This window comes from Rhamphochromis sp. 'chilingali' (assembly GCF_963969265.1).
Source record: "Rhamphochromis sp. 'chilingali' genome assembly, chromosome: 10".
Lineage (NCBI taxonomy): Eukaryota > Metazoa > Chordata > Actinopteri > Cichliformes > Cichlidae > Rhamphochromis > Rhamphochromis sp. 'chilingali'.
The window spans coordinates 21562065-21589394 of NC_137937.1; the positions used below are offsets into that span (position 1 = coordinate 21562065).

Genomic DNA, 27330 nt, shown 5'->3' on the forward strand with positions numbered 1-27330 from the left:
CACAGGATTTGATGACGTTGATGTGTATGGGTTCCACACTTCGGTCACCAACTGCGAATGATTTTAATCCAAGTATTAAAAATGATCCATATTTGTTAGAGCCTCTAAAAATCAGTAAACCTTGTATTAAAGCTGAAAGTCTGGAGTTCAGTCATTCTTATAGTGTATTTAAATCAATCAAATTATGGACCTAACTGTATTTGTAATCTGCCGCTCTAGATTTGCCTCAGCTCACAATTTATAACCATAAACTAATGCCTGCTGCATGTGTGGTCTGTGTTCATCTGTACGACTGCAGTAAAGAAAGACTGAAAGCTCCTGGTCCCCAATATTTACTAGCATGTCAAATCTTTGTTATTGGTTTTAAACTTCAGCTGTTGTTAATATTACCAGCGTGACAAAAATAGTTATAATCAACAATCAGATATGAAAAGGTTACTGATGAAATCTCCTTAAAATCATCCGTAATCTGAGAAGAGGAATGAACACAATGCCACATTAAAATTTAAACATTTATTGTTCATTCATGTTACAAGGGAAAAAAAACCCCACCAGTATCTTTACTAAAATATATTAATAGATCTGAGCTTATAAAGACATTTCATACAGAGGAAAGAACAGAACCTGTAAGACCCTATAAGAAAAGGCTCCTAGAGGCAGCAAGGACTTCAACACCTTGATATCATACAACTACTAAAACCTAAATCTGCATATTCAGCCTGAAAGAAGCATTTGATAATTAAGGACACCTACAGCCAGTATGTGTGTGCAAGCACTACAGCATCTATTTGACATAATATCCAGGTTCTCTGCTAGTAAAGGGGTATTTAAAGAGATGAGTGTAGCTATAAATACTTTGCACACTCCTATACAGACTGTATGTCTCTACAGGTATCATTCAGTGCACTGGTACATCACTATTCAAGGCCTCTGAGACAAATCTTGTATTCTTGAGAAAGAAAGCAGTTTTACACAGGACATGAATGGCATCCATCGTCAAGGCGAAGCTTGGAGGTATGTTAAATTTGTGAAACGTGGATGCAAGCGATTCCCCCAGTTTTCGTTAAAACCCACCACACCACAAATATCATACAGTGTACGCTGAGAAAACTGATGTGCTCTGTGACAAACATCCAAAACAGCGAAAAAAAAAATAACCCCAAAACAGAAAAGAAGATGATCAAATCTAACAATCCTACAAGTTCAAGATATGCTGTCGATTTGGGGTCAGTGATGAGGTTTGCATTTTAAAAAGCAGGAGTAGTGTTTAATGGTTTAAAATTATATAGAGAAGAAAAAAAATACTTCAAATACAACCAAAACTTTATTATTTACCTTTTGTTCTCGATGCCTAACAATAACATGAAAATAAAATAATAATAAAAAAACCAACAGACATCAAGCATCAAACATCAGGCTTCTGGTCCATTTTGGCAAAAAAAGGAAAGACAAATAAAAGCAGGACACAGAGACAATAGAAGCAGGATTAGAGGATTGTCAGCATGCAACTTAAAGGAAGTGCAGGTTCACAAAAAGGCTGTCTTCCTCCTCTTCAGTCCAACCATCCTGTTAGTGCTTCTCATTCTTCTGCTCAGGCATTTATTTAAACTGCACCAAAGAGGGAAAAAAAAAAGTTGATATTCAGAAAAAAGCCACATTTTCATTTTCTAAATCCAGCAACACCAAGTGGATCACATTTGATGAGTGAGATTTTGAGCACACTACATTCAATTAGATTTTTTTTCCTCAAAAAGCTGATGTACATCAGATAATATACCGATCAGACACATTCCTACTGAGAGCAATGATCTGCAAAAAAAAGAAAAAAGAAATTAAAACTCACACTGTATGCAAATTGATTTTTGGGTGGGATGTTGGGTTTCTGGGCCAGCGGAGGTTTCTTCATGAGACTGGGCTTTAAGGGTTTTGGTGACATGGTGACAGGATTGACCAGCGAGGAGGTTTCACCGTTCCCCTCGGCAAGCTGGTCCAGAGGAACTCCGGCTATCTCGTAGTGCTTCTTCCTGAGCTCGCCCAAGCGCAGACGCTCATTGTCTAGCATGCTCTCCAATTCTAACACTTTCACCTGAGGAGAGGGGGGGGGGAAAAAAATTAAGTGAGGTATTTGTTCCTGCATCCACCACATTAGACCAGCAGAATTACATAAGCTGTACAGCAAAATACAGATTGAATCTCACTAAACTCGATATGAACAATTCACAGAAATGTGTTGAATGTGAGATTTCCACAGCCTCACAGTAAATATCAGGCAGGCATGCTTCAGTATGCCCCATGACTAACCTGTGACTCCATTTCTTCTTTTTTCAGCTTAATTAGCGACAACCCAGAGAAGTCCATTGTATCTGCAAATAAAAGGTGGGTGAAAGAGCCATATTAGATGCTCATCAGAGTTCATGACGGTCGGTTGCACACATCAGACTCCACTCACCTTTGTCCTCCAGGTGCTCCTGGCCCGTCTTTGTCGAGGCCACCACGTTAGCTGCCATTTCGTTCACGTGGCGAGAAGCGTGCTGGAGTTTTGTCAGCTTCTTGCTGTGGCGATCTGCCTTAACCTGAGAGCACCGGAGAGTGTGGTATGAGACAAGATTACACTATTCAAACTCTAAAGCCACAAAAGTCAGTATTTTTAATCCATCCATTTTCTAACACTTATCAGGGTGCAGGTTGTGCCATCTACACCTGCCACCTCCAACAGCTTCTCGAGAGGGACACCACGGTGTTCCCAAACCAGCTGAGATGCGCAATCTTTCCATTACTAAAAATAAATAAAATTAACTTCCCGCCCAGGACAGGTTTACTTTTACCATTTCCCCATGCTGGAGTCAGGCCTGGGGTAGGGCACTATGGTCCACCCTTAGCCCACAGGGCCCACCTTTCCAACACCTGTAGGAGGTGCTGCTACATCTCCTGAGAGGAACTTTTTGATTTTAGAAAGAAGAACCCAGGCCTGCAATAAAATAATCTGCCAGATTCATTATGTTTAACGTAAATTTGCCCCAGTTCTAGCAACTGTTCAATGTGTGGTCCTTCATTTAAAGTCAATAAGGCCCTCTAAAGCCACCGAAGGAATAAACAGGAAGTAAAGTCTAGTCTAAATTCAGTTTTATGCAGTAATATTATTAATGTAACATTTTTTAATAATTTTGGGGGCTTTTTTGGCTTCATTTCATAAGGTCAGTAGAGACTGTCAGAAAAGCAGAGGGAGAGAGCGAGAGGGGAAGACATGCGGCAAAGGGCCGCGGGTCAGATTCGAGCCTGGGCTGGCCACTCTTAGTAGGATGAACAGGCGATCATATGCCACATGGCTTAGCTAAACCGGGGCCCTAATAGAAAATCTTTAACCTTTGTGTGTACATCTTACCTTTGAAGCCGCCACCAGCTGCGCCGTGCTTGCAGCAATCTCATGAGAGCAGACGATCAACTCCTCATATTTTCCCGTGTGCAGAACCACCTTATCAGCAGACTCTCTGTGAGAAATCGGGCAAACACACGACATTAATGCTTCAGCCTATGACAGGCTACACTTCCTGTTAAAAGGTCGTAAATGGATACTCAGAACAGCTGTGGATGCAGTTCCTGTTGCTCAAATGGTGCAGACCACTAGCTTCAAATAAGAATCATCATTCATTTCAGATGCAAAGAAATTCAATGAGAACTTACACCATCTCCGTGGCTCCCCATCCCACCGCCTTGGCAGCAGAAATGAGTCCCTCTGTCCAGCGAGAGTTTTTGGCATAGAACTCCCTAATGGTGGCTGCGCCCTTTACAAGAAAAACACCAGCACAGTTAGCCGATATTTCTGAATGGAACAGAGCGGCCCACTCTGATTTCAGAAACACAAAACAAGCTGCCACTTTTGGATTCAAAGCGAGAACAGTGTGACTCACCCGCCCACCCTCGACAATCTCCTTCTGCAAGTCGGTGGATGCTATGACCAGCATGCGGATGGCCTGGGGGAGATGGAGGAGGATAAAAGCACAGAATAAGACTAAAGAAAGCTAAAGGTTTAGTTGACTGGATTATTCAAAAAACAGAAGTGTAGTACATATGCTAATGAAAGAAATTAAAGTACAGTACCTTCATCAGGTCTGTGCAGCTGAAGAGGATCCTGTAAGTGCGGGGTGGGAGGTACAGAGAGTTAAATTGCTTTGGTCTTTAATAAACATGGTGATACTAATAAGAATAAAAATATGATCTGAAGAAATCTTCTTATAAGATTGTGTTTAATGAAGAAAAAAACAAAAAAAACAAGAACAGGATAAACAAACCTTTCATTGACTTCCAGTTTAACTCCTGTGGTGTCTTTTCGTGCCTGACTCATCATTTCCTAAATGTACAGGGGAAAAAAAGGTAATCTCTTAAAATTAATACACTGCAGAGTACAAGTCTGTTCTTCACAGATAACATTAACATCTTCAAGTTAGAGTACTTACGTCGATCCTGCGGACTGCCTCCTCAATAGCTGCAGATGTTGCAGCCATCTCCTTGTCGACCAGGTCTCCCAGCTCCTCCTGACGAACGTCCAAGCCCTTTGGCCGCAGCTCCTGGATGGTACAAGCGGAAGTGTTTGGGAAAAAGTCAATAAGACCAGAAATAATATTTTGTTTAAACCTACACAGGTAAAAACTGGAGCCTGAAGTAGAGCTCAGTGGTAACGTGTATGGTTGGTTACATTGCTAATAAGGAGTATAATTCAATAACTGACTCTTTAAGGCTCCTGTTTCCAAAGAAGCCAGGTGAAAACTGAAAGGATTACCACGTCTAAATAAACCCCCCAAAGTATTATGTATTATATGATTATACTGCAGACTGGACTTAAATAATCAAAAAAATGTTTAAAATCTTTCAGATTGAGGAGCAGGCTGGTTGACATTCTTGTGGAAGTCTGTTTTTTAGATTGTTAAATAGTTCATGTGTCAGTAATCCACCTGAGTTTTCTACATTCACGCTGCCTTTAAACTCTGATTGCTGACCTACATCCTTACCACTTCCTGTTTTTAACCTCAAACATGAAGATGGATCATTTAACATTTAACAGTGTAAACATTGTAAAGTGGCCTCATCCTCTGGCTTATAGGAATGATGCGGTATGATAGCAGACTGACATGATGTACAATATTAGGAGTAATATTTTTCTAAATGTAATAAGATAATTACATTTAGAGTTTTTGGCATAGAATATAATTACATTTATATTTATTATAAAATGCAGTAATATTTTTCTAAATGTCCGCAGTTTTGCCCACAAGCAGCTTCCCCAGTATGGCAGCTTCACATGCTGTTCATATCTCAGATGGTGAACCAAAAGGCTCTTCAGGCTCAGTTAAATAGTTCCTGAATGCTTTGGAGTACATGCTTCCCATTAAATATATGTTTTCCCTCACCTGACCCAGGTGTAGGATCTTCTGTATGATTATGCGAATGGTGGCTGGGTCTGCCTTCTGTAGCGTGGCCTTGGACTTCATCTCCCCCAAGAACAGCAGACTCTGAGTGCCACAGCTTCGGCAGTTCTCCGTCAGTTCTGCGGGGCGTCGAAGATTAATCATCAGTCATACTTCTGCATCATTTATGCACCGAGTAACTAAATTCTAACATGTACTTAAAGACTAAAGGCTTGCATATCAGCATATGGTGTGGACAATAAACACATTTTTTTTTTTAAAGTACAAAGTTAAGAAAATAGCCAAGAAAATATTCCTTACTGTCGGCATGGTCAGTGGGTGCCATGTGTGCAGTAGCGCTGCCGTTAACAATTGTGTCCGCGGTCAAGTGAGAGAACTGGGTCAGAGATCTCAGCAGCGTGCCAGCATCTGGTTACAAGATCAGACAGTGAGAGGGCAGCAGGCCATATCAACGAGGATTACCGAGCAGCCACGAGGTCAGCGGGACCGAGCCGAAGTGGAGAGAACTCACCGCTCATGTTTCTCAGATAATCTGCATGGCCCTTTTTCACTTTGTCGATGGAGCCAAGTGCAGCCTCCGCCCGACTTATGAGGTAATCTGTTTGGAGGACAGCAAAAGATTAGAGGCCGCTCAATCTCTGCAACAGACATCAATATTTATGCATGTGGTCAGCAAGCTAGGGACACGCTCTGCCATTTAAATTTTTGAGCACAGGAATCGAACCTGGAGAGCTGGTGCAGCGTATATGGAGGGGATCATCCAGCTTGGCAATAGCATCTTGGATGATGGTCTCAGCTTCTGTTATAGTTCCCTGCAGCAGGGCAAACTGCTCCTCCAGAAGCTTCTGCTTCATCTTCTCCTCCTGACTTGTCTACATTTATACACACACACAGGTTTACATACAGGTTTATGGCACTATTAAAATATACAAATATATACAAAGCATGCTGTTGGAGAGCTAGATGTAAATGTCTGTGTACAGCCACAGTGTTTTAGTTACTTTCAAAAATAGTTCAAAAAGGCAGCAGATGTCATCTTTATTACATCAGGATTTCTTTATATTCACATTTAGTTTAGCATCTTTTTCATTGCTTTAACTTTGTGTTGACTTTATCGCACATTTACTTTACTCACGATGTCTGGTCCAATTATTGTCTCTCTGCTGTAATTTATCTTCTGAGCATCAGCCTATAGCTCGCCTGTCAACATACTTTTGCTTAGATTTTAGAGACTTTGAAGTAAGAACGTTTTTGTGATATTCATACTCTTGTTACATCTAAGGACTAGAGACCAGGTGGCAATCTCTGCTCACAATGGAAAAATAAATGTTCCCAAACTGTCTGAGGAGTGGTTGTTGGAGGTTTCTGGCTATTGCTAGGTGAATTTAGTCTGTCGCATTGCTGCTTTAATGTGGTTGCCACTGTTGCAGCAGTAATAGGGAAAAAGCAAAAACCTTTACTGCGGTAGAATGAGATAATTAGATGGTCAAACTTTTATCCAACAGCTTATAAGGCATGATGTGTTAAAAATTTGTAACTGTATAGAAAACAAAGGGTATTTGGAAACCTCAGATCTCCAGGTGTGCAGGTGTAAATGTAACCATATAGTACAAATACAATGGACTGACTGCTGCATTTCTGGGACATTTATTTATGATCCGGGTTGCTTTGGCAAACAGGTTTAAAATAGCACTCTGCAGAGACCGCTGAGCTTGGCTCTTGTGTCCTGACTGACCTTCTCCTTCAGTTTTCCCTGCAGCTCTCCCAGCTCCCTGCTGGTCTTATCTCGCTCCTGCTGAAGCGACGACTGCTGCAGCTGCGCAGTCTGCCGCAGTGATGACAGCTCAGCCTCCTTCTCGCTCACAGACCGCATCAGACGCTCCTTCTCCGTCTGCAGAGCTGTCATCGAGCTGTTAATTTGCTCCGACGTCTGGCAAAAGAGAGAGCAGTGAGCGGAGCCTGGACAGGCAGATGGCTGCAAATGTCGGAGGAAAAGTCCAGGCGGTAACGTGCAGCACGCCTAAACTGACGACTAAATCGAGATGAGTTAGCTAGACGCCATGAAGGTTACCCCATGCTCACCTTCTCGCTGCTCTGCAGGGTCGCCTTGATACGGGTCACTTCTGCCATCTTCTCCTCCAGCTCTCTTTTCACCCTCTCCACCTCAAACCTCTGCTCTTCCATCTACAGTGATGGAAAACAGCATTAATCTTCTATACACGTAACTTGGACCAACCTTTGTGTCTCTTTTCTGCACTGGGGGAGATTTCATTTTAGGCCTGCTTCCAGAACAGAATGACCGTGCATTAGAAGTTAGTGAAGGTTATTTCTGCCTGTACGACTTACTGGGGCTCGCCCCCAAAAAAACAGAACCGATTCTAAGGGTCATCTAACCACATCTTTATTGATATATATACTGAGGTGTTAAAACTCCTCAACATGGGAGGTCATCTTTATGGGGAAAAGAGCAAAAACTCCATCAACCTTCATGTCAGATTCCTGCTTTATTCGATCCATCTCGAAGGTCAGCTGCTGTTTGGTTCTCTCTACTTCCTCCTGGGTCTGCTGGGTTACTGACAGCATCTTCACAGTGTCTGCACTCTGTCAGCACATTAACACACTTGATGTTACAACCCACAGCCAGATGCTGACATCTAATTTAAAGCCAACACCTCTGGACTGGTCTGCGGTCTGTGTATACCTTCCGAAGCAGCTCAGCATGGCTGCTCACCAGCTCTGTGTGCTTCTCCTTCAGCTTATTGTACCGCTGTTCAGTGGCTTGTGCCCTTTCTGCACAGACAAGACCAAGGAGAAAGATTTTTTATTTATTTATTTTTTACATTTTCGTTGATGATAACAGTCTGTAAGTCTGTAAGAGTATTAACTGTGACTCTTACTTTCAGCCTCGATGAAGGTGGTCTGTAAGCTCTCGTGTTCAGTGTTGCGGCGGCGGGTCGCTTCGAGCTCCATGCGCAGCTGTTCATTTTCCACAAGGGCTCGTTGTTTCTGCGCACGCTGTTCTTCCAGCTCTGCCTCCAAACTGTTGATCTGGGATTTGAGCTGCGTGATGTAACGCTGAGCCTACAGGAGGAAAAAGAGACATGAGCATGTTTATATAAAAAGTTTGGGCCAGCTAATCTCCTCTTCCAGACATTTTGCATGAAAGCTGAAGTTGTGTCTGCAATGTCAGTCATCTCATTCAGAAGCTACTTGCCACATTCTACATGTCAGAAGTATTCACATCCTCCCAACACATGACCCAGATTCTTTTGCACGGAGCTAACCAAGCCCTGCACTGTCAAATGCAGACACACACACACACACACACACACAAAACTGTCTAAGTCCATGCAACAGGCCATTCACTCTCAACAGCTCTTACCTCGGCTTTCACCCTCTCCAGCTCTGCTCTCAACAGCTCGAGTTCCCGCTTAAGGGTCTCAATCTGGAGGTCCCTGCCGGAGAGAAAAGAGTCCCATTCAAAGAAACTCCCGACACCATTGAAACAATGAAGGCTCGCAGTTAAAAACAGGCTAGCTCACCTGTCGTCAAAGCCTCCATTTGGAGGTCCGAAGGTTTGATCAAATATGTCCACTTGCTGAAAGCGGGAATCAGTAAATGTAACAGACAGCTCACACAGCAGTATGGTAACACCTGAGTACTTGAGTGGGTGTAGCATGCCGTACCTGCGGCTGAGCCTGTACGCTGGAGGTCGTGACGCTGGAGGTCGTGACGTTGTCGACCTCGATGAGCGGCTCCGGCTCGTCATCGTCGTCATCCTGCATCTCCGGTTCATCCTCATTGGGGATGACCACCACTGGCTTCACGTGTTTCGCCAGTGAGGCTGCATGCAGGAAGTTAGGCGGGGACTAAGAAGAGAAGACATTAAATTTTATGTACAGATTTCTGCAAATTTCAGACCGCAGATGTCAGTAGGGGGTCTGTGATAAAGATGTTGACGCCCCAAAATGGAGGCGGTCACTATCATCATCCTGCCTCCCTTCTTCCCCCTGTGTTCTTACTTCAGGCAGCTTGGGGATCTGGATGAGTCTCTTGAAGTAGATCATCTCTTTGGCTCTATTGAAGAAGTTCTTAAGCCTGGAGGACAAAAGAAAAACAAGCTTAACTTTAATATTCACCTCATATTTATGCACAATAATGTAGCACAAAGACAAACTTAGACATGTGCTACACATACTCTGCAGGCTCCATTCTCTTCTTACATTCGATCACTTTGTGCTTTATAAAAAGATTTGATTTTGTGACTTTGTTACTCGACTGTGACAATGAGTGACGAATAAACCCCGGAGCTCCCTCTGAACCTTATGGCTACTGAACATAACATAAATGCATTTGTGTCACCACCTGACACAACAAAGGGCGGGGGGGGGGGGGGGGGGGGAAGGGATGCATTTGCATTAGTTCCAAGAGCTGCGGGGACTGGGAGCGGCAAGGTTAAGTTGCAAAGCTTCCACAGGTATTAAAAACTTTTAATGCAGTCACCCTTCTTTACTCATAGCCACCTACTTGTGGAACTGGTCGTGGAAACGATCACGATGTCCTTGCAAAGTATCAGCAGGGAGACCTAAAATTGATGAAATGGTCCAAGCATTTAAATCATTAAAGTCACAGAACATTAAATGACATTTGATTAATGAATAATAATCATCTTTACAGGCGTGCAGCTTGAACAGCAACTTGACGGCAAAGTGGTAGAGGTGACTGCAGTCCTGGATGACCTGGATCAGCGGAGCCAGGCGACACTGGCTTGATGTGAGAGTCGTCATGGCGAGGGACGAGTTAAGCTGTCGGAGCACTGAAAGGAAAAAAAGAAAAAGAAAAAAGAGAGAGAGCATTTGCTACTTAATTAGTTGGCTGCATTTTATTTTGAAAATTTCTGAGTTGAATATTTTTCTTGATATGACAACCACATTGCAAAATTCTGTTTACAGTCTGATACGTGTTGCTGGACCTCCGCCCTGCAGGGACTGGGAGGATCATAGCATTACTGCTAAACTGGAGGAAGTTGCTTAATGTCTTCTAATTGCAAGCATTTCCTCACAAGTAAAAAACAAAACAAAAAAAACAAAAAAACAATGACGAGTCAAAACTGAGCCAAGAGTAACTGAAGCCACTTCATGAAGAAAACAAACTGCAGTCTGTGAAAACAGATAGACTGAGAGCTGCTGACAGTCCTGTTTTGAAAGGCTCTTAGCTTTTGTGCATTAATAGATAATGTCAGCAGGCAGCAGCTCTCAACCTCGACTCAGGTTACGCCTCCTTGGAAGGACAGAGGGGAGGAAAGGTGGGATGAGTTTTTGTTTTCACCTGTCTCGGCCAGCCGCAGCTCTGCGTCCATGTAATCAAACACTTCCACAGAGAGCTGGAAGCTGCAGGAGAGAAGTTGATACCTTTGTTAGACTGAGAAGGACACGCACTCAAACTATGACCCTGCGAAATGACACAGCAACTGGGCCTGTCTGTTTATTTTATTAACAAATGCAGCTGACAGCAGTATAAGACTGAGGAAGACAGGGATTTAAGGCTACACAGGCACTTAAAGCTCCATTAAATATTATGAAACTCACACATTATTAATGTCTGTTCCTGCAGCGCGCTCCAGCTCTTCATCTGTGATCTCCAGGTTTGCTGGGATATCGCCATGCTACAATGAGGTGCAGCTTCATGAGATTTGTAATGCAAATGTGGTTGAATTATCCATTCACATAAAGTGCATGTAAAACATGAGTGACGGTGCATTTACCTTCGTATGAAACTTCAGTTTTGTGCAGAGCAGCTTCGAGTAGAGAGTCACCAGCTGTCCGTATCTGTCATGGAGGTTGCCCTGAAAACCCCAAGGAGTGAGAAGAGCATGGGTTAAATGGGCAAGAGGCATTTTCGAGTTAATTCATCATTAAAAGAGCCAAATGTTGACTGAACAATGTAGCAGCTAAAAAAAAATATTCATTTCTGGATTTGACTGGGAAACAAAGGCTCAACCAACAACAGAGAGAGGCCAGTGCTTTTGTTTCACTTTATTAATCCCTAAATTATGTAAGAAGGAACTAAGGAAATTAGCCACCTGTAGCGATGACCAGCTGGCTAAAATGGTGGACGCTGGTACAGAAGAAAGCGAAAGTGAAACAAGCGATGGCTGTTTAATGATGAAAGAGCTTCAGGGTGTCAAACTGTTCAAAAGCAGATTTCAGGTGGCATCATTTCTACCAGACAGAGCAATTTTTAGATGCTCTCAGCACAAGGGCTTGCCACAGCGGGTCACTCTGCCTGCATTAATTTGGCATTTCTTACTTATGCCCCATAAGTAAAAATCACGATTTGTTTCTCCTCCCTGGACTGAATCAGTTTTTTTTTTACCTTGTTAGGTGAATGTGTAAACCACTACACTATTTAACAACACTAGAAGAGCAAGTTTAAAAGGAAAAACAAAACCCCCCCAAAAAAACAACAACAACAACAAAACTCTATAAAATTGCCTTTATAAAATTATGATTAGTTTCTGAACTATAATAAGATCCAAGGACTCACCCATATTTCCCCAATTTCAACCAAGGAGCTGTAATGTCTCGTGCAGTCTTGTAGAACCTGTGAAGACAACAGGCTGAATGAGTAAAAACTCAAACTTTGAATAATTTGTACGACAAAATATTCAAACAGTCACAGGTTTTAAAATTTTGCCTTAATTGCACTCCAGCGTCTGGCGCTTTAGGTAGTAATAGAAATGCAGGAGGGTACTTGGTGCCTTACATTGCGGTGCCCGTCTCGCAGGATTTTGTGCAGCACATGGCAGAACTTCCAGCAAAGGATGGAGCTGCTGGGAAAAGTGAAGCCCAGAGCGTAGGACCAGAAGGTGAAGGCTCCCTTCTCCCTGTGAGTGCCCAATATGATTCCTGTTGTGCTTCATTAAGGAAGCAAAAACCATCACAGCACTGTGCATTTTATAATCCATTTCTTTCTTTCTGGTAAGCACTAAAGACACAACGATGAGCAAATTCAACTCGAGTCAGATCACATCATGCATCTCTCCCCTCATGTTCCTGCAGCATATTTAAAATCTGTTTCTGTGGCCTTGTTTTGCTTCCAATAACATGGTTTCCAGCTTTATGATAGATCTGAATCAGCTCTATCTGGGATCATTACTCACTAATGGATAGCCACAAAAAGTCTGTCTGTGCCGGTTATGCTCAACACGAGCTCAGCTCTCGACACGATGACTAAAACATGTAATGAAAAACAAAGCTGGAACAATCATAGAAATATCTCAGCCTTTTCCTGACCTTCCTGCTGTTCAGGGGTTCCAGCCTGCTACTTGACCAGAAGTGTGACCAGATCATAAAAGTGACATGCTCTCTCATATTCTTTGGAGTGTTTGCTTAATCAGGTGGCGTTTAACGCTTCCGTTTTCCATCAATGTCCCTTTTTATTTTAAGTGAGGACTATTTTTAAAAAAAAAAAATTTGTTTAGAGGTGGCAACTACCATGTCAAGCCTGTGTGCAAGTCATTTTGCTGAGATTTATTATTGAGGATACGTCGAGCATGTTTCTCTTTCACAGGTATCTCAGTGGAATTGATGGCTTTGCTGATGCTGCTGAGCTGAAAGAGAAGCAGAGAGAGGTTGTTAGAGCCTGAACGTCTTGATTCTCCACCCACACAAACATCACTTCCATTTGCAGGACTTACAATAGACATAACAAACATAATGCATTGCACCTTAACTGGGAAGCAAAACAAATGATAACCAGTTGTACGACATTGACTGGAGTCAAAGGAACAGTGACTGCACTGTGTACACAGTAATGTACTGATGGATTTCTGGCTGTCCTCTTTTGATTAGACTAATTTCAACCCATCCCGCTGACTACAGTGAACTAAATTTAGCTCACAATTGGACAAAGGTCATCATAAAAGTGCATCAGTGTGACTGCACCTCATGAACTTTCCCTTCGCTTTTAGTGTGATCTCATCTCTAGTAAGATAATCCACGTTTAATGTTTCTGTGCCACCCAAGTGAGACAACAAAACCACTTAACTTTATTACTGCTTTTCTGTGGGAACTGCGATCAGAAGAGACCAACCCCACATGGAAAGATAATGTCTGCCATTACCCCGCTGATGAGGCGCGTCAGAGTCGGAGTGTCATCAGATTTACGGGACACAAAGCGAGCTGATCTACAACCTGCTCGGCAGGTAAAGCGAGCACCGCTGACAAAGGAGCAGGAAGGGAAACACGGAAACACACACGGGGATCAATCTCCTCCTGGGGATTTACGCATTTTAAATCAATCACAGGGAGAACACACAACCACTCAGTGCCATCATCATCACCTCTATGTCTCGACAGTGGTTTCTGGATCATTTTCATAGTTTTTGTGATAAAAATATTTCTCAATAGTCTTCATTTAAACATATTCTTATGCATTTTATTTTATTTTTCAGAATCCCATCTGGAAATAAATTTGCTCTCTCAAAGTGACATTTATTATGATCAAAGCCCTATTAAACAATTTCTTTAACATGAGAGCCCAATCAAGAAAAAGACAGAGCTGCGTGCATAAGTTTACTTTTTCCCCTCCCCCCCCCCACAGTGTGAGACAACGTGTGCCCAGCTGCTGTTTCATGGCACATTGCCACTCACATAAAAGCGTTTTTCCCCACGCTATCCAGTTACTGAAATCAGCACAGAAAGCAGTGGTCAAGGCTTTGCAAAAGAACAAGTTATGTAAACAAAACAGGTACAAGCCCAGCCTGGATGAAACTCAATGTTGTGAACTATATGATTTCCAGAAAAACTTTTGTAAAAACAAACAAACAAAAACTGCAATCTGAATAGACGTTACAAATGTGTCTGTAGGTAGAGCACGAAAATGCTGTACAGCAGAGCCATGTAGAAGTAACATCTCTGATAAAAATCACTGCTGACCGTCGCGTTTCCTTTCGGGAACATGAAAGATTGAAATCACTCATAATGACTGCATCGTGATCAAAGCAGAGTCTAGACAGCACAATTACGCTGGACCACTGTGATCCCAGTCATCGCTAAATTTAGGCTGAGAGGTGGGATATGCATGTGAGAATCACAGTAGGAATGGGGGGGGGGGGGACAGGACACAAACATAAATTTCCAGACTAGTGTCCCACTGACGTTTCGCAATCAACCAGACCTTCTTGTTTCTGTCAGAACATGCAAGCTCGCAGCAGGTTAGTGAAGTGGAGCAAACTGGAAAAACACACAATAGCTGTGAGGAATTTAAGATCTGGGAGGTAATTTGGACAAACATAAAAGAGCACAAATATAATGCAAAGGGACATCATCTTGTTTACTTGATTGGCCTGTTCAGTACCGTCGATTCCTCCTGTGCATTTCTGTCTCTCTCTTTTTTTTTTTTTTAAACTTTTTAAATGCAGGTTTTTAATTTAATCACTGAGAGAATAATTTACGCACTCACAGATGTCAGCAGAAACTTAATATGGACATGAGGTAATGTAACAAGTGGATAAACTTGCCTATGAAAAAACAAAAGCCTGACCACAACATAGAGTGTAAACCCAGGACAGTGGTGCGAAGGTCCTGGGTTCAAGGTCCAGTTTGAGGCCTTTCTGTGTTGAGTTTGTTTCCCCCACAGCCTAGAAACATGCTCGGTGTTAGGTTTACTGGTGATTCTAACCATCCATAGATCTGGACGGTTGTATGTGTAAGTTCTGAAACAGATTTGCAACCCGTCCAGGGTGTACCCTACATCGTGCTCTGCATCGACTCCAGCCCCACTGCAACCCTTGAATGGATAACCAGAGGAAAATAGATGCATGGATGAAGTGAAAATGAGCGTTAAAGCAACAATGTCCACTGCAGCTGCTATCTGTACTTTTCTTACTGCATTTTTCCTGGTGAACTGTGCATGCCCCTCTATTCTCTGCTCTGGCCCACTTGTCAACCAATCAGCATTCGACCAACACGCAGCATCATCCACATCAAGCAAGTTGCAGTTGGGTTTTTGGATAACTGCCTGTTTGCAATGGTTGAAAACTGCTCTTAATAGTCAAATACTGCAACACTGCAAACTGACTACTTCATTACCGTAAACTAAGCTTTGGGAAGCAGCTGTAATCTTTGCCAGATCAAGCATGTTCATCCATCTGCTGTTCTAACCCAGGAGGAAATAAGGAAGCAGCCGAAGGTAACGTTACCCTTCAGCTTTACTGATATCATTACGGAACCAGCTAGCAGCTACAACTAATAAAAGATCATGTTAGTGTTACGAGTCCTGTCTGTAATGTACGTCAGTACGTCAGGCTGAAGGACATCACGTCTGACACTGTGGTCAGCAGCACAGGAGCACCACAGGGAACTGTGCTGTCCCCTCTTCTCTTCACCCTGTACACCTCTGACTTCTGCTACAACTCTGAATTATGCCACATTCAGAAGTTTGCAGATGACACGGCCATCATGGGGTGTATCTGGGATGATCAGGAAGAGGAGTACAGAAGTCTGGTGAGGAACTTTGTCGCATGGAGTCACACAAACCACCTGCAACTCAACACCTCAAAGACTAAGGAACTGGTTGTGGACTTCGGGAGGTCCAGAGCAGGTCCACTGCCGGTTCAGATAGAGGGGGAGGAGGTGGAGGTGGTCAACAAGTACAAGTACCTCGGGCTGTGGGTGGACAATAAACTGGACTGGTCATGCAACACAGAGCACCTGTATAAAAAAGCCCAAAGCCGACTGTACTTCCTCAGGAGGCTGAGGTCTTTTAACATCTGCAGGAAGCTCCTGAGGATGTTTTACCAGTCGGTGGTTGCTGGAGTACTTTTCTATGCTGTGGTGTGCTGGGGGAGCAGCACAGCAAAGAAGGACTCATCCAGGCTGGAGAAACTGATCAGGAAGGCTGGCTCTGTGGTCGGCATGAAGCTGGACACTCTGGTGACAGTGGCAGAGAAAAGGACATTAAAGAAACTGCTGGACATTATGAACAATGCTGGGCATCCTCTGCACACGGCCATTAACAACCAGAAGAGTCTGTTCAGTGACAGGTTGCTTCTCCCCAAGACAAGAACTAACAGACTTAAAAACTCCTTTGTCCCACACACCATCAGACTGTTTAACTCCTCTCTGGAGGGGAGAGGGAGGGGAAACAGGAAACAGGAGGACAAAGGAGGGGGGAACAACTAAGCTGTAGTGCCTCTTCACCTCACTGTACAATACCTTGTGCAATACTTTTTGTAAATAGTCAACAGTGCAATAGACTCAATACTTGAAATGTGCAATTCACTTGTATTTTTATTTCTTATTCCTATTTATCCCCTTTGTATATTTTATTTATATTTGTCTCTCTCTGTGTGTGTGTGTGTGTGTGTGTGTGTATATATATATATATATATATCAATTCTGTAACTTCGGTCGTTGCTGTGCTTTTTTTTGGAAATCGAATTTCCCAGAGGAACCCACCCGAGGGATTAATAAAGTTCTATCTTATCTTATCTTAATGGTATAATAGAAGGTGTTAATTTAACAAAAATTATTTCTCTATATAAACTTTCTAAAACTGCATCAACCAGCAGTCTAAATTACCAACGTGAAGTCTGTTGGATCAGGAATGAAAATATTAAGCCCAGTCACCGAACACAGGACAACCTGCTTTGTTTTTTTGAATACCACACACTCTCTGTCAATCAACTTTAAAAACCTACTTAATTGTTTTGTCTTCATGAAAATAGTACCAAGTATTTTCCTGAGTATTTGTATGAAGCTTGAAATTCTAGCATTGTCACTGGTCCCCATCACATCACAGCTGTTGAATCCAACCACATTTGTATGATTTAGGAGGTCTGCTTTAGAACGAGTGCACTGTACAAGAGAAAAATCGGACACGCAGCGCAATCACACCCTCCCTTTTATCACAAATTACCTCTCCTGATAGAAAAGCTTTTTAAAAACACAAACATGTGACCAGAATAAACACGATCACAGACTTTAGAGGGAAAACCAGCACACCGCAGACCACGGCCTCTCTGTGTGAGGATCTAAACGTATTCTACGCTAGATTCGACACAGCGAACACCATGAGACCGGACTGTGCGCACCGCGGATGACGTCAGTGCGCACACTGTGTCTGAGGAGGATGTGCGGAGGTGCTTCAGGAAGGTGAACGCACGCAAAGCTACTGGTCCGGACGGGATTCCCGGCCGCGTCCTCAGGTCATGCGCGGCTCAGCTGGCTGGAGTGTTCACGCACATCTTCAACCTTTCCCTCTCTCTGTCTGTAGTCCCAGCCTGCTTCAAAATGGCCACCATCGTCCCTGTACCCAAATCCTCCACCATCTCCTCATTGAACGACTGGCGACCTGTAGCCCTGACCCCCATCGTAAGCAAATGCTTCGAGAAGCTGGTCAGGGACTTCATCTGCTCTGCACTACCCGACTCACTGGACCCTCTACAGTTTGCATACCGCCACAACAGGTCCACTGATGATGCCATAGCCCTGACACTACACACTGCCCTGTCACACCTGGAGAAGAGAGACACGTATGTGAGGATGCTGTTTGTAGATTACAGCTCAGCATTCAATACCATCGTTCCCTCGAAGCTGGACAGGAAACTGCAGGATCTAGGACCGAGCAGCTCCCTCTGCAGCTGGATCCTTAGCTTCCTGTCTGACAGACGCCAGGTGGTCAGACTGGGCAGCATCACCTCATCCCCCATCACACTGAACACTGGTGCTCCACAGGGGTGTGTACTGAGCCCTCTCCTGTACTCACTCTACACCTACGACTGCACAGCCACTAACAGCTCCAACATCATTGTGAAGTTTGCGGACGACACTACAGTGGTGGGTCTTATCACCAACGGTGATGAGACGGCTTACAGGGAGGAGGTCAGCGCCCTGACCCACTGGTGTCAAGACAACCATCTCACCCTCAACGTCGCAAAGACAAAGGAGTTGATAGTGGACTTCCGGAGGTGCAGAGAAGTACACACCCCCATCACCATCAACGGCGCTGCTGTGGAGAGAGTGAGCAGCTTCCGGTTCCTTGGCGTACACCTGGCTGAGGATCTTACGTGGTCAATACACACAAACAAAACAGTGAAGAAGGCGCAGCAGCGCCTCTTCTTTCTCAGGAGACTGAAAAGATTCGGCATGAGCCCCCGCATCCTCAGGACCTTCTATCGCTGTGCCATTGAGAGCATCCTCACTGGATGCATCACCACCTGGTATGGCAACAGCACCGCCTACAACTGCAAAGCTCTCCAGCGAGTAGTGCGGTGCTCTGAACGGATAATTGGAGGTGAGCTTCCCTCCCTCCAAGACATCTACAGGAAGCGCTGCCTGAGGAAAGCGGGGAGGATCATCAAGGACTCCAGTCACCCCAGCCATAAACTGTTCAGACTGCTTCCATCAGGAAGGAGGTTCTGCAGCATCCGGTCCCGTACCAGCAGACTGAGAGACAGCTTTTTCCATCAGGCCATCAGACTGCTGAACACGTCATAGACACCTCAGCTTCACTACTGGAACTTCAACATTATGCACTCCACACTGTATATAAATGCCACTTGTTTTGCACATATTCAACTCTGTATATTTTATATATTTTATTATTATTATTTTTTACTATTTAATTTGTAAAAATGTGTACACACACACACACACACACGAAAATATTTAGTATACACATCCAGAAATGCATACACTATTATATATTGTACATATATTTATTAGTTTCAGGTTGGCCATTCTTGTATTTTGCTCGTTTGTGTTGTTGTGTTTGCACATCTCTGTTGCTTGTGGGGCTCGCACACAAGAATTTCACTCGCATGTGCTGTGCCAGTGTGCCTGCACATGTGATGTGACAATAAAAAGTGATTTGATTTGATTTAGAATATACAGTGGAAGCTTAAAATAAAAGCCTTGATAAGACCCCGGTTGTCTAAAACACTGACCGGGGAAGTCCACACCACAGAAAGGTTTATGTTTTAAACCATAATCACGTATCAGTGGCAGCTCTGCTTTATCCAACAAAACATTATGAAAGCTCCTTTAATCTGAAGGTTGCCACCACGCTGATCCATGCACACAAGCTCCAGAAGAAGCATGGTCACACACAGGAGAGCACAGAGGGGCTACTGTGGGTGAAGACTGAGGTTCAGAGTTAGAGAAGGGGTGTAGCGCTTAACAGGAGACCCTCCCTTCCCACAAGCTTCTGACGCAAATTAACCGCGAGTCCCTCGTTTTCACAGTGCGAGTGTGGCTGTCTGTGCGACAATGAGGGGCTTGTTGGAGGAGGAAGGCCGTCAGCTGGGGTAGAAGATTGGGTTGGATGGGGGCCGCGCTCTGGCACACAGAGCCTGGCACAGAGGCCTCAACAGATGGCTGCTGAGCAGCGAGGCTGCAGGGAGACTCTCATAGTACATTCAGAAAGGCTGACTGTCAGAAAACAGCGAGACAGCCAACAGGACAAGCTCATGCTTTATACAGTTTAAAAAAAAAAAAAAATGATAAAAGTACATTATATGTGTTACAAGCAAAAAGATTAATTGCACTAAAATGGAAAAAAAACAAAAAAACAAGGGAACCGAGTATCACACAGTGGATAAAACAAATGATGGTGGCTTTGCCATTGGAGCGGATAACATGTATACTGAAAAGGAAATTGGATGTTTTTGAGAAGGTGTGGAGACCATTTGTGAATTTTGTAGAAGGATTTGTATTATCTGAGGAGGACGAGGACTGAGGGCAATGACATTTGATTTGGGATAATGACAAATTTAGGCCTTTAATGGAGTGATAAATCTGACGACTTGTGTTTTCTTTTTGCTGTCTGAGAGGAGTGTATGTTCATGTAGTATTTAGAATGTTGGACTGTTTGCAAGTCATTAAAATGTAAAAAATAATAAAGATATTGTTGGGGGGGAAAAAAAAGTACATTATATGATTTACAGCCACAATCTTTACTGCAGCACTTTCTAAGCTGTAACGGGTTAGCACCAGTATACACACACTCTTAAATGCCTTAGGCAAGGAACAGGTGCTGGTTTGGCCCACAGGGGTCAAACTAGCAACCATTCACAAACAAATAACAGTTACGTTAATTTATTTTTCAATATTTGCCTGCTTACTTGTTGGGTCTGCACAAATCCAAAAAATTAATGAGATCAAATATCACAATGCAAACTTAAAAATTAAAAAAAAAAAAATCAGATAACCCTTTAATAAAAACAGCATCGGGTAATTTCTGCTAATCTATTAATCAGCTGCAGCTCTTGTTAGTCAGCCTCTACCCACAGCACTAGGTCTCACTATCTAGCCTCACATCAGCCTACACCAAACGCTCCTACACAGCGATACCATTTGCCTATGGCACGGTAAAGTCAGATGAAATCCAAACTTTCTACTAACACAGCCATTCAGTCCGAGAGCTTCAAACATGCCGGCACCGTTTCCTGGAGGCTGGTTCAGATGTGGTTAAACCCTCTGACCAGCACAGAGGAGAAGTGAGAGAAAGAAAAAGCCTGGACTAATCCCTGAGGCCTGCCATACGGTCTGCTGCCAGCTAGCATTACTACACAGTGCACACCCCAAGCACGTAGCTTTAATGCCTTCAACCTCCTTACGTCTGAGCTTACCTGGTCGTCTCTGGCTTTCAGCAGCATGTCCATGTGCTTGGACATTGTGGTTTAGATGAGAGTGCGTGAAGTTAACAAAGTCAAATGACACCAGAACTGTTTCACACTGGACTCAATGCCCCAAGGCACGAGCACTTATTGCTGGTTCTTATCAGCTTAATTCAACAGAGTGCTGCTGAGGCTCTGGCTGACAAGGTCAAGCGCAGACATGAACACAGCTCACGTCTCTTAGCTGAGGTTACCTGCAGGTAGAGTTAATGGTAACAAATCACATGACTGGCATACCAAAAAGTGAAACCAGGGTCAAAAATCAACCATAGAAATGGAGAATCAAAGATTTCAGTGATTTTAAATATCCTCTCAGATCAAATGGCCTTTTTCATTTGGTGTTTTATTAACATCTTTTGTTGTTATCTTGTTTTATGACTGACTCATTCTGCTTCTCCCACATCAACACAGGCAATAAACCTAACAGTACTCCACATCATGTGTCTTACTTTGTCCTAACAGAAACGATGTACAGGGAGCAAAAGAAACACCATATCTAAAACAACCTCCCAACCCAAAAGCAAAAAAGTTCATTTGACTTTCATCCAAATTATAATCCCTCAGATCTGGTTTATAATCCACTATTAATGCATGAAAGTGGGAAATAAATGGTGGTGTTATTACCAAATATAACTGTACCATCGGTCATGGAATCGCCCACCCAAACAGCAGCATCAGTACGTGGTCTCCAAGGGTGCCAAAGCCACTCTTTGAGCTACCTCCTGCAAGCAACCCCACCCACCTACTCTTCAAATCCTCAGTTTCAGAGGTGCAGCCAATCAGAAGACAAGCCTTAAAGGAAGTAGGGAGAGAGCTTAGGAGGATGAGGTAAGGAGCAGCACTCCATTCGATGTGGAGGAAATGAGTCTGAAATCCTCACACTCTTTAGAGGAAGCTCATTTCCACCATTTCTATCTGCACTCTCCTTAGTCACTACGCAGAGCTCGTGGCCATAATTGAAGCTTGAAACGATAAAGCAACAGTGTTGCTCGTCTTTCTCTTCACTACAGACCCAGCGCAGCACCAGTCACCCTCATCCTTCTTTCCTTCCTCACGACGACAACTCCAAGATACTTAAACTCCTCTGCCTAGAGAAGAAACTCATTTCCAACCTGGAGTGGGCAAGGCACCCATTTAAAGCTAGGAACCACGACCTCAGAAATCCAGGTGCCAACTTTAACCCCAGCATTTCACACTGGATGCAAGCAGTAGGTCATCGGTCAATGAAGTCAACAGAACCGCATAATCTGCAAACAGCACAGAGGACATACTGAGACCACCGAACCCGCCTGAAGCCCCACAGCTGCGCCTAGAAATTCTGTCTATAAGAATTATGAAGCAAATTGGTGACAAAGCGGCAGGCCTGGATAACACCTACCATAGGAATGAGTCAGAGTTGTACACCTCCACGGGGAGGCTGAGGAATGTGAGCCCCAAACAGAATGAAGGTCGACTTTAATGAATCTATCACCACAATGTCCTTCAATAAGTTTACAAGCTGGAGCAAACATGAATAGTAACAGCTACAAGGAAAACAAAAAGCCAACAAGGCTCATATTTAGTTACCTTTAACAGGACTGGATGAAGTACATGCATTAAAAAGGTATGATGACAGTGTAGATGAATGAACTTGGAGTGAACACAAGGGAAGAGTAGCTGCAGATATGGAGATCACTGGGTCATGACTCAGTTTTATATCTAACTGAATTATCTTTATTGCATTAAAATAGCAACAAAACATATGCTGTTCGCTGAGCTGTTAGCTCGTGACTCACATGCCGTTTATTAATATTAGTAGCTGTGGAACATAAATATAATGAAACCATGGCTCAAACATCTCAGCACCAAACCATGACAGCAGGATTACCACTGGCCTGTTATGAGTGAAAATATAAGGATGTCACAGGCAAACACGGCTTGTTATGTAAATATAAAGAATGTGCACATTCTGTATCAAAGTCACTTCTTGTAATAGATTTTGCGCACAGACCAACAAGGCTGGAACTACTAAGAACCTAAAAAACCCAAACTCTAATAACATGCAGTGACCTGTGGAGTAAAGTGGCTAAACAGTTAACCAGAAACCTTTTCATTCTCTCTACTCCCACTGAGTAGCTGAATTTGCCCTTTCCTACTCCCATCCCCCCCTTACCTCTGCCTCTCATGGGTGCTTACTCAGGCAACAGAGTGCAAACAGTACAGTGCGCACAAAAACACACAAGCTGCTGTGCGAGACGGTTCACCTTGGTACCGAGGTCGACGTGAAAAGGCAAAACAGGAGGAAAGAGAGAGAGAGTGGAAGTAAAAAAATAATAAAAAGCAGCACCAGAGTAGCTTCAGTCTCTCAGCTCTCCCTACTACATGCAGCAGCCTCTTTAATATAACAGGATTAAATTAAGAGAACACATTTTAGCAACACTATGCAACATTTAAAGCAACAGTCTGTATAAATTGTATGCAATTAGCACACTATTTGAGACAGGAGTCCAGATTCCTCATTCTGCCAGGACTTCATTTGCATTTTGACCGGGTACGGTTGTCAATGCAGCTCGACTGCTGCTTGAATTTTATTTATTTGTTTAACCTTTGTTTCACTAGGAAAATATAACTCTGGAGATTTAAAAGTAAAAATCTCTCACAAGAGTGGCCAAGCCAAGACAAACAGCAGTACAATCAGCAGAGCACACACTGAGGAAGAAGTACACAAAACTACACTAAAACACAGCTGGTGAAAAAAAACAATAAAATAAAGAATTTATAAACATCAGCGGCAATAAAGTCAGTCATCAATAAAAGTCATTGGCTTATACCTCATTTCTGATATGAGACAAGCTTTAAAGTTGTAATAAATCTTCGTGCACCAGCATGTGTAAGCATTGTGAAGATGTGCATGTAAATATCACCATCACTATAATCCAGCAAAGACAAAGGTTAAGGCAATAAAAAGAACAGAATGGACTTAATGGTGAAGTAAAAGGTTTCTCACTAGTTACTGAATGTGAGGCGTAAAAGAGAGAGTGTCAATTATAATCTTAAGTACTTTTATTGAGATACTAACTCATTCTAAGAGCCCTGAACTGCATGATCCCACCAAAGACTGTTTATACATTAAATAAATAACAGTGGCCCTAGACACGATCCCTGTGGCACTCCTCTATTCATATTAAGTACCCTGGAAATGACTCCTCCTACCTCCACACTCTGAATCCATCCAGCAGCTTTTCTTTCTGAGGACCCCCCACTGAAGTATTTGCTTTAGGAGTTTATGATCCACTGTGCCAAATCCCTTGACTAGACCTGATTATGCTGAGAATTTGAGCAGCTCCCTGAAACCCATATTTTACGTGCAATGTATCGTTTGACACAAAGGAACATAAACTACAAGTCTGACAACAATGCCTAGTTTTGAAAGCAAAGCCACACCTGCTTCTTGTCATTTGCTGAGCGACAGTAGTCTTGAGAACCTGAGCTCCACCTCGCTACACGTGCGTCAAAAGCAAATAAAACACCGAGTAAAACACACGCCCAGCGGAGGAAACGCTCCACTCAGTTCAGATAAATTAGGGCTGTAAGCCTGACCGGCCGGACAGCTGTTTGTTTAGTTACTCAACTCGCTTCGGCTCTGGTGTATCTGTGTTCTCCACCTGAAAATGTAGCCATAGCGTCTCCGGGGCTTTAGCCAATAACACGAATGCACAACATGAATCCACCAGTGCCCGGGTTAGCTCTTCGCCATGTATGGAACAGTGCAGTGGAGTAAGGAGCAGAAACCACAAAGCACCTGTTGTGTGAGGAATGAGGGCAGCCTTCATTTCTTCACTGCACACATTCAAAAGAAACTGAGGTGATGTTTTAGGATAGTTTGTCAAAGTTAAGGGTCTATTTTTCATGTTTTCAAAAAACAAAACACAACAACCAACAAAGAAACGAAACGTGAAGGTGGTTTAGGAAAAAAAACGGGGAGAGATGCCTATACTAGGGGAAAAGGTGGCCAAACCGGAAGGACTAGATGAACATGATACCGGGATACCAATGGACTGACTTCAGTGCGCAATGGCAAAGCACTTTCAGCATTGTGTTTAAAACAGTCCAAATTTACAACGCTATGCCAAAGAGTTTGTACTTATGGTCGGCTTAATGTTCCAGTATAGGCCATACAGTCAGACACACACACACACACACACACACACAGGGGGCATCCCGCGTGGGATCTTTCAGTGGCCACTGGTAAAGCTGCGACGCCTTCTGGGCAGTTAATTCACTCATTAAACATTTAATTTGGGGACAGGGATTGTGGCCTATCCAGTAGATATTCACTCATCCTCTGAAGCCACCGAAGGCCTGAATAAAACCCAGGTTTACCGTCCGTCCCACAGCGGGCATTAACCCGTCGTTTCCTGCATATTTACCTGCTGCTTGTCAAAATGATCCCTCTCCGCGCCGAGCCTGACCTCAGTCCGCTTGGATTTCACCCGTGTGGGTACATGACCTAAGCTGCTCATCCTCTAGATTTCACTTCTTTAATTTTTTACGATGATGGCTTTATTAACAAACAGTCACTCCCCCTCTTTACGCAAAAAAAAAAAAAATCACCAAAAACGTCCGAATGAAAGCGAGGTTCAGCAGCGGTCTCTTCTTCTATGTAGACTGCTGGCTGTGAGCGGGGGTGCCACGGTCATCTCCAGACTGCCGCTTCATTACTCTGATGCATCACGGCTGAAGGAGGAAACGCTAATGCGAGAAAATGCGGTGAGTTTGCCTCGCGTTACGTGGACGGATCCTCCCCCTAAGGTGGAGGAAATCATCTGCGCGTCCTCCTCCGCTAAAGTCATCCTCCTACATGAAGGTCGTTTTCTTTTCCTTTTCTTTTTTTCCAGCTGTAATGATTACGGCGCAGATTTCACGTCGACTCTTCCCTTAAGAATGCCAAGTATGTGTTTTTGGCTCTTGCTGTTTTTAACAGTCTGCCTCTCGCTGTTAGCCTCCAATGGCGTCCCCTGGGGGGCACAGGCCACCCCAACCAGACTGGGCAGCCCAGGTGCTACCCCGAAGCTAAAATAATAAAATTTAATCAAATATCAAATGTACGATTATGTTCTCACAGTGAAGCCCAGATATCCGAGTGTAAGTGAATACAGCATCGGCTTCTGCACTATGAGCATCATGTTAGCAAAGAAAGAGGCACCGCAGAAAACAATTTTTCGGTGAAAGAAAATGAGGAGAGAATAAATGTCCCGGTAAGCAATATTAAGTTTGTTGAGTTTAGTAAACTTCGTTGAAATTAGAATACCAAGGAAACACTTAAAGAATTATTGTAATATTTCAGACAGTAGGCTACTGGGGGGAGCCAGCATAAGAGTTACAAGTTATAAGATATAATCCAAGTCGTAACATTGCTGCATGGAGCTGCAGATTTGGTTGCAGGTTAATACTGGCAGTGTCACCATGCCAGCTGACTGTATTTCATCATCATATTACCAAAGTTTACCATAAGGCAGCACTTACACTACACTGTGCGGTCTAGCTAATTTCTCTCGTTACTTATCCTGTCTGCCAGCTCCATGTTATGAATAGAGTGTAAATCATGAATGGCTGTGCCATGTTCAATGCAGGGATGTACAGTTCTAGTTCTCAAGGCTCCTGTCCTCCTGGTTTCAGATGTTTCCATACTTCAACACAGCTGATTAAAAGAATCATTTACAGACTTGTGCACAACTAGGTGTTTGGGGATTATTTTATTGGAATTGGCTATGTTGGTATAGGTGACATCTGAAACGTGCAGGATAGGGGTCCATGAGGGCCAGAATTTGACATCCCTGACTTCTAGTCAAGGTCATATATCAGGAAAGTTGTTGTTTGTGACACAAGTTTTTGCTTTATTACTTTAGGGCAAACCAGAAGAATAGGAAGAATGAAAAGATCTCAAAATTGAGAATTTCTTCCTGGAGAAGGCTAAAATACAACCAGAAGCAGAGAGCAATGTCAGGGAAAGGTGGACTGTCAGCAGTCATCATTGTCATTGAGTTCTACAAATGAAGGTATGTGTGAGAATGAATAAGGAAAATGCAAGGAAGGGATGTTTATATTGTCAATTGTTCAACCGATCCATAGGTGACGAATCCTAATATTTGGGGATAAATAATTAACTAAGCAAATATATGTATTGTGGCACATAATTGGAAAGTAAAACAAAAATCCTGCTTTAAATAACACGTTTTTAATTTA

The 27330-nt window shown here is 43.2% G+C and overlaps 1 protein-coding gene across 1 annotated transcript; it reads right to left on the reverse strand.

The window, feature by feature from the left end:
- Nucleotides 1-522: 522 nt before the first annotated feature.
- On the reverse strand, nt 523-25951 carry hip1rb (huntingtin interacting protein 1 related b). Its single transcript, XM_080894872.1, has 32 exons — nt 25515-25951; nt 12972-13035; nt 12189-12331; nt 11970-12026; nt 11188-11268; nt 11012-11088; nt 10752-10813; nt 10099-10239; nt 9951-10008; nt 9446-9521; nt 9110-9292; nt 8966-9021; nt 8806-8878; nt 8321-8504; nt 8125-8213; nt 7908-8024; nt 7506-7607; nt 7159-7353; nt 6148-6295; nt 5935-6021; nt 5724-5831; nt 5406-5542; nt 4455-4565; nt 4290-4348; nt 4099-4129; nt 3909-3971; nt 3682-3782; nt 3383-3488; nt 2450-2573; nt 2302-2363; nt 1844-2086; nt 523-1608 (listed from the first exon to the last, which is right to left on the reverse strand). The coding sequence occupies exons 1-32, from the start codon at nt 25605-25607 to the stop codon at nt 1600-1602; spliced, it is 3240 nt and encodes a 1079-aa protein (XP_080750998.1). The 5' UTR covers nt 25608-25951; the 3' UTR covers nt 523-1599.
- Nucleotides 25952-27330: the final 1379 nt, after the last annotated feature.

Coding starts and splice junctions, on each gene's coding strand:
- hip1rb (XM_080894872.1), bottom strand. CDS start 25,607: ATGAGCAGCTTAGGTCATGTACCCACACGGGTGAAATCCAAGCGGACT. Junction 12,332..12,971: donor GAAAGAGAAACATGCTCGAC/GTATCCTCAATA, acceptor GAAGCACAACAG/GAATCATATTGGGCACTCAC. Junction 2,574..3,382: donor AGCTGGTGGCGGCTTCAAAG/GTAAGATGTACA, acceptor CGGTGCTCTCAG/GTTAAGGCAGATCGCCACAG.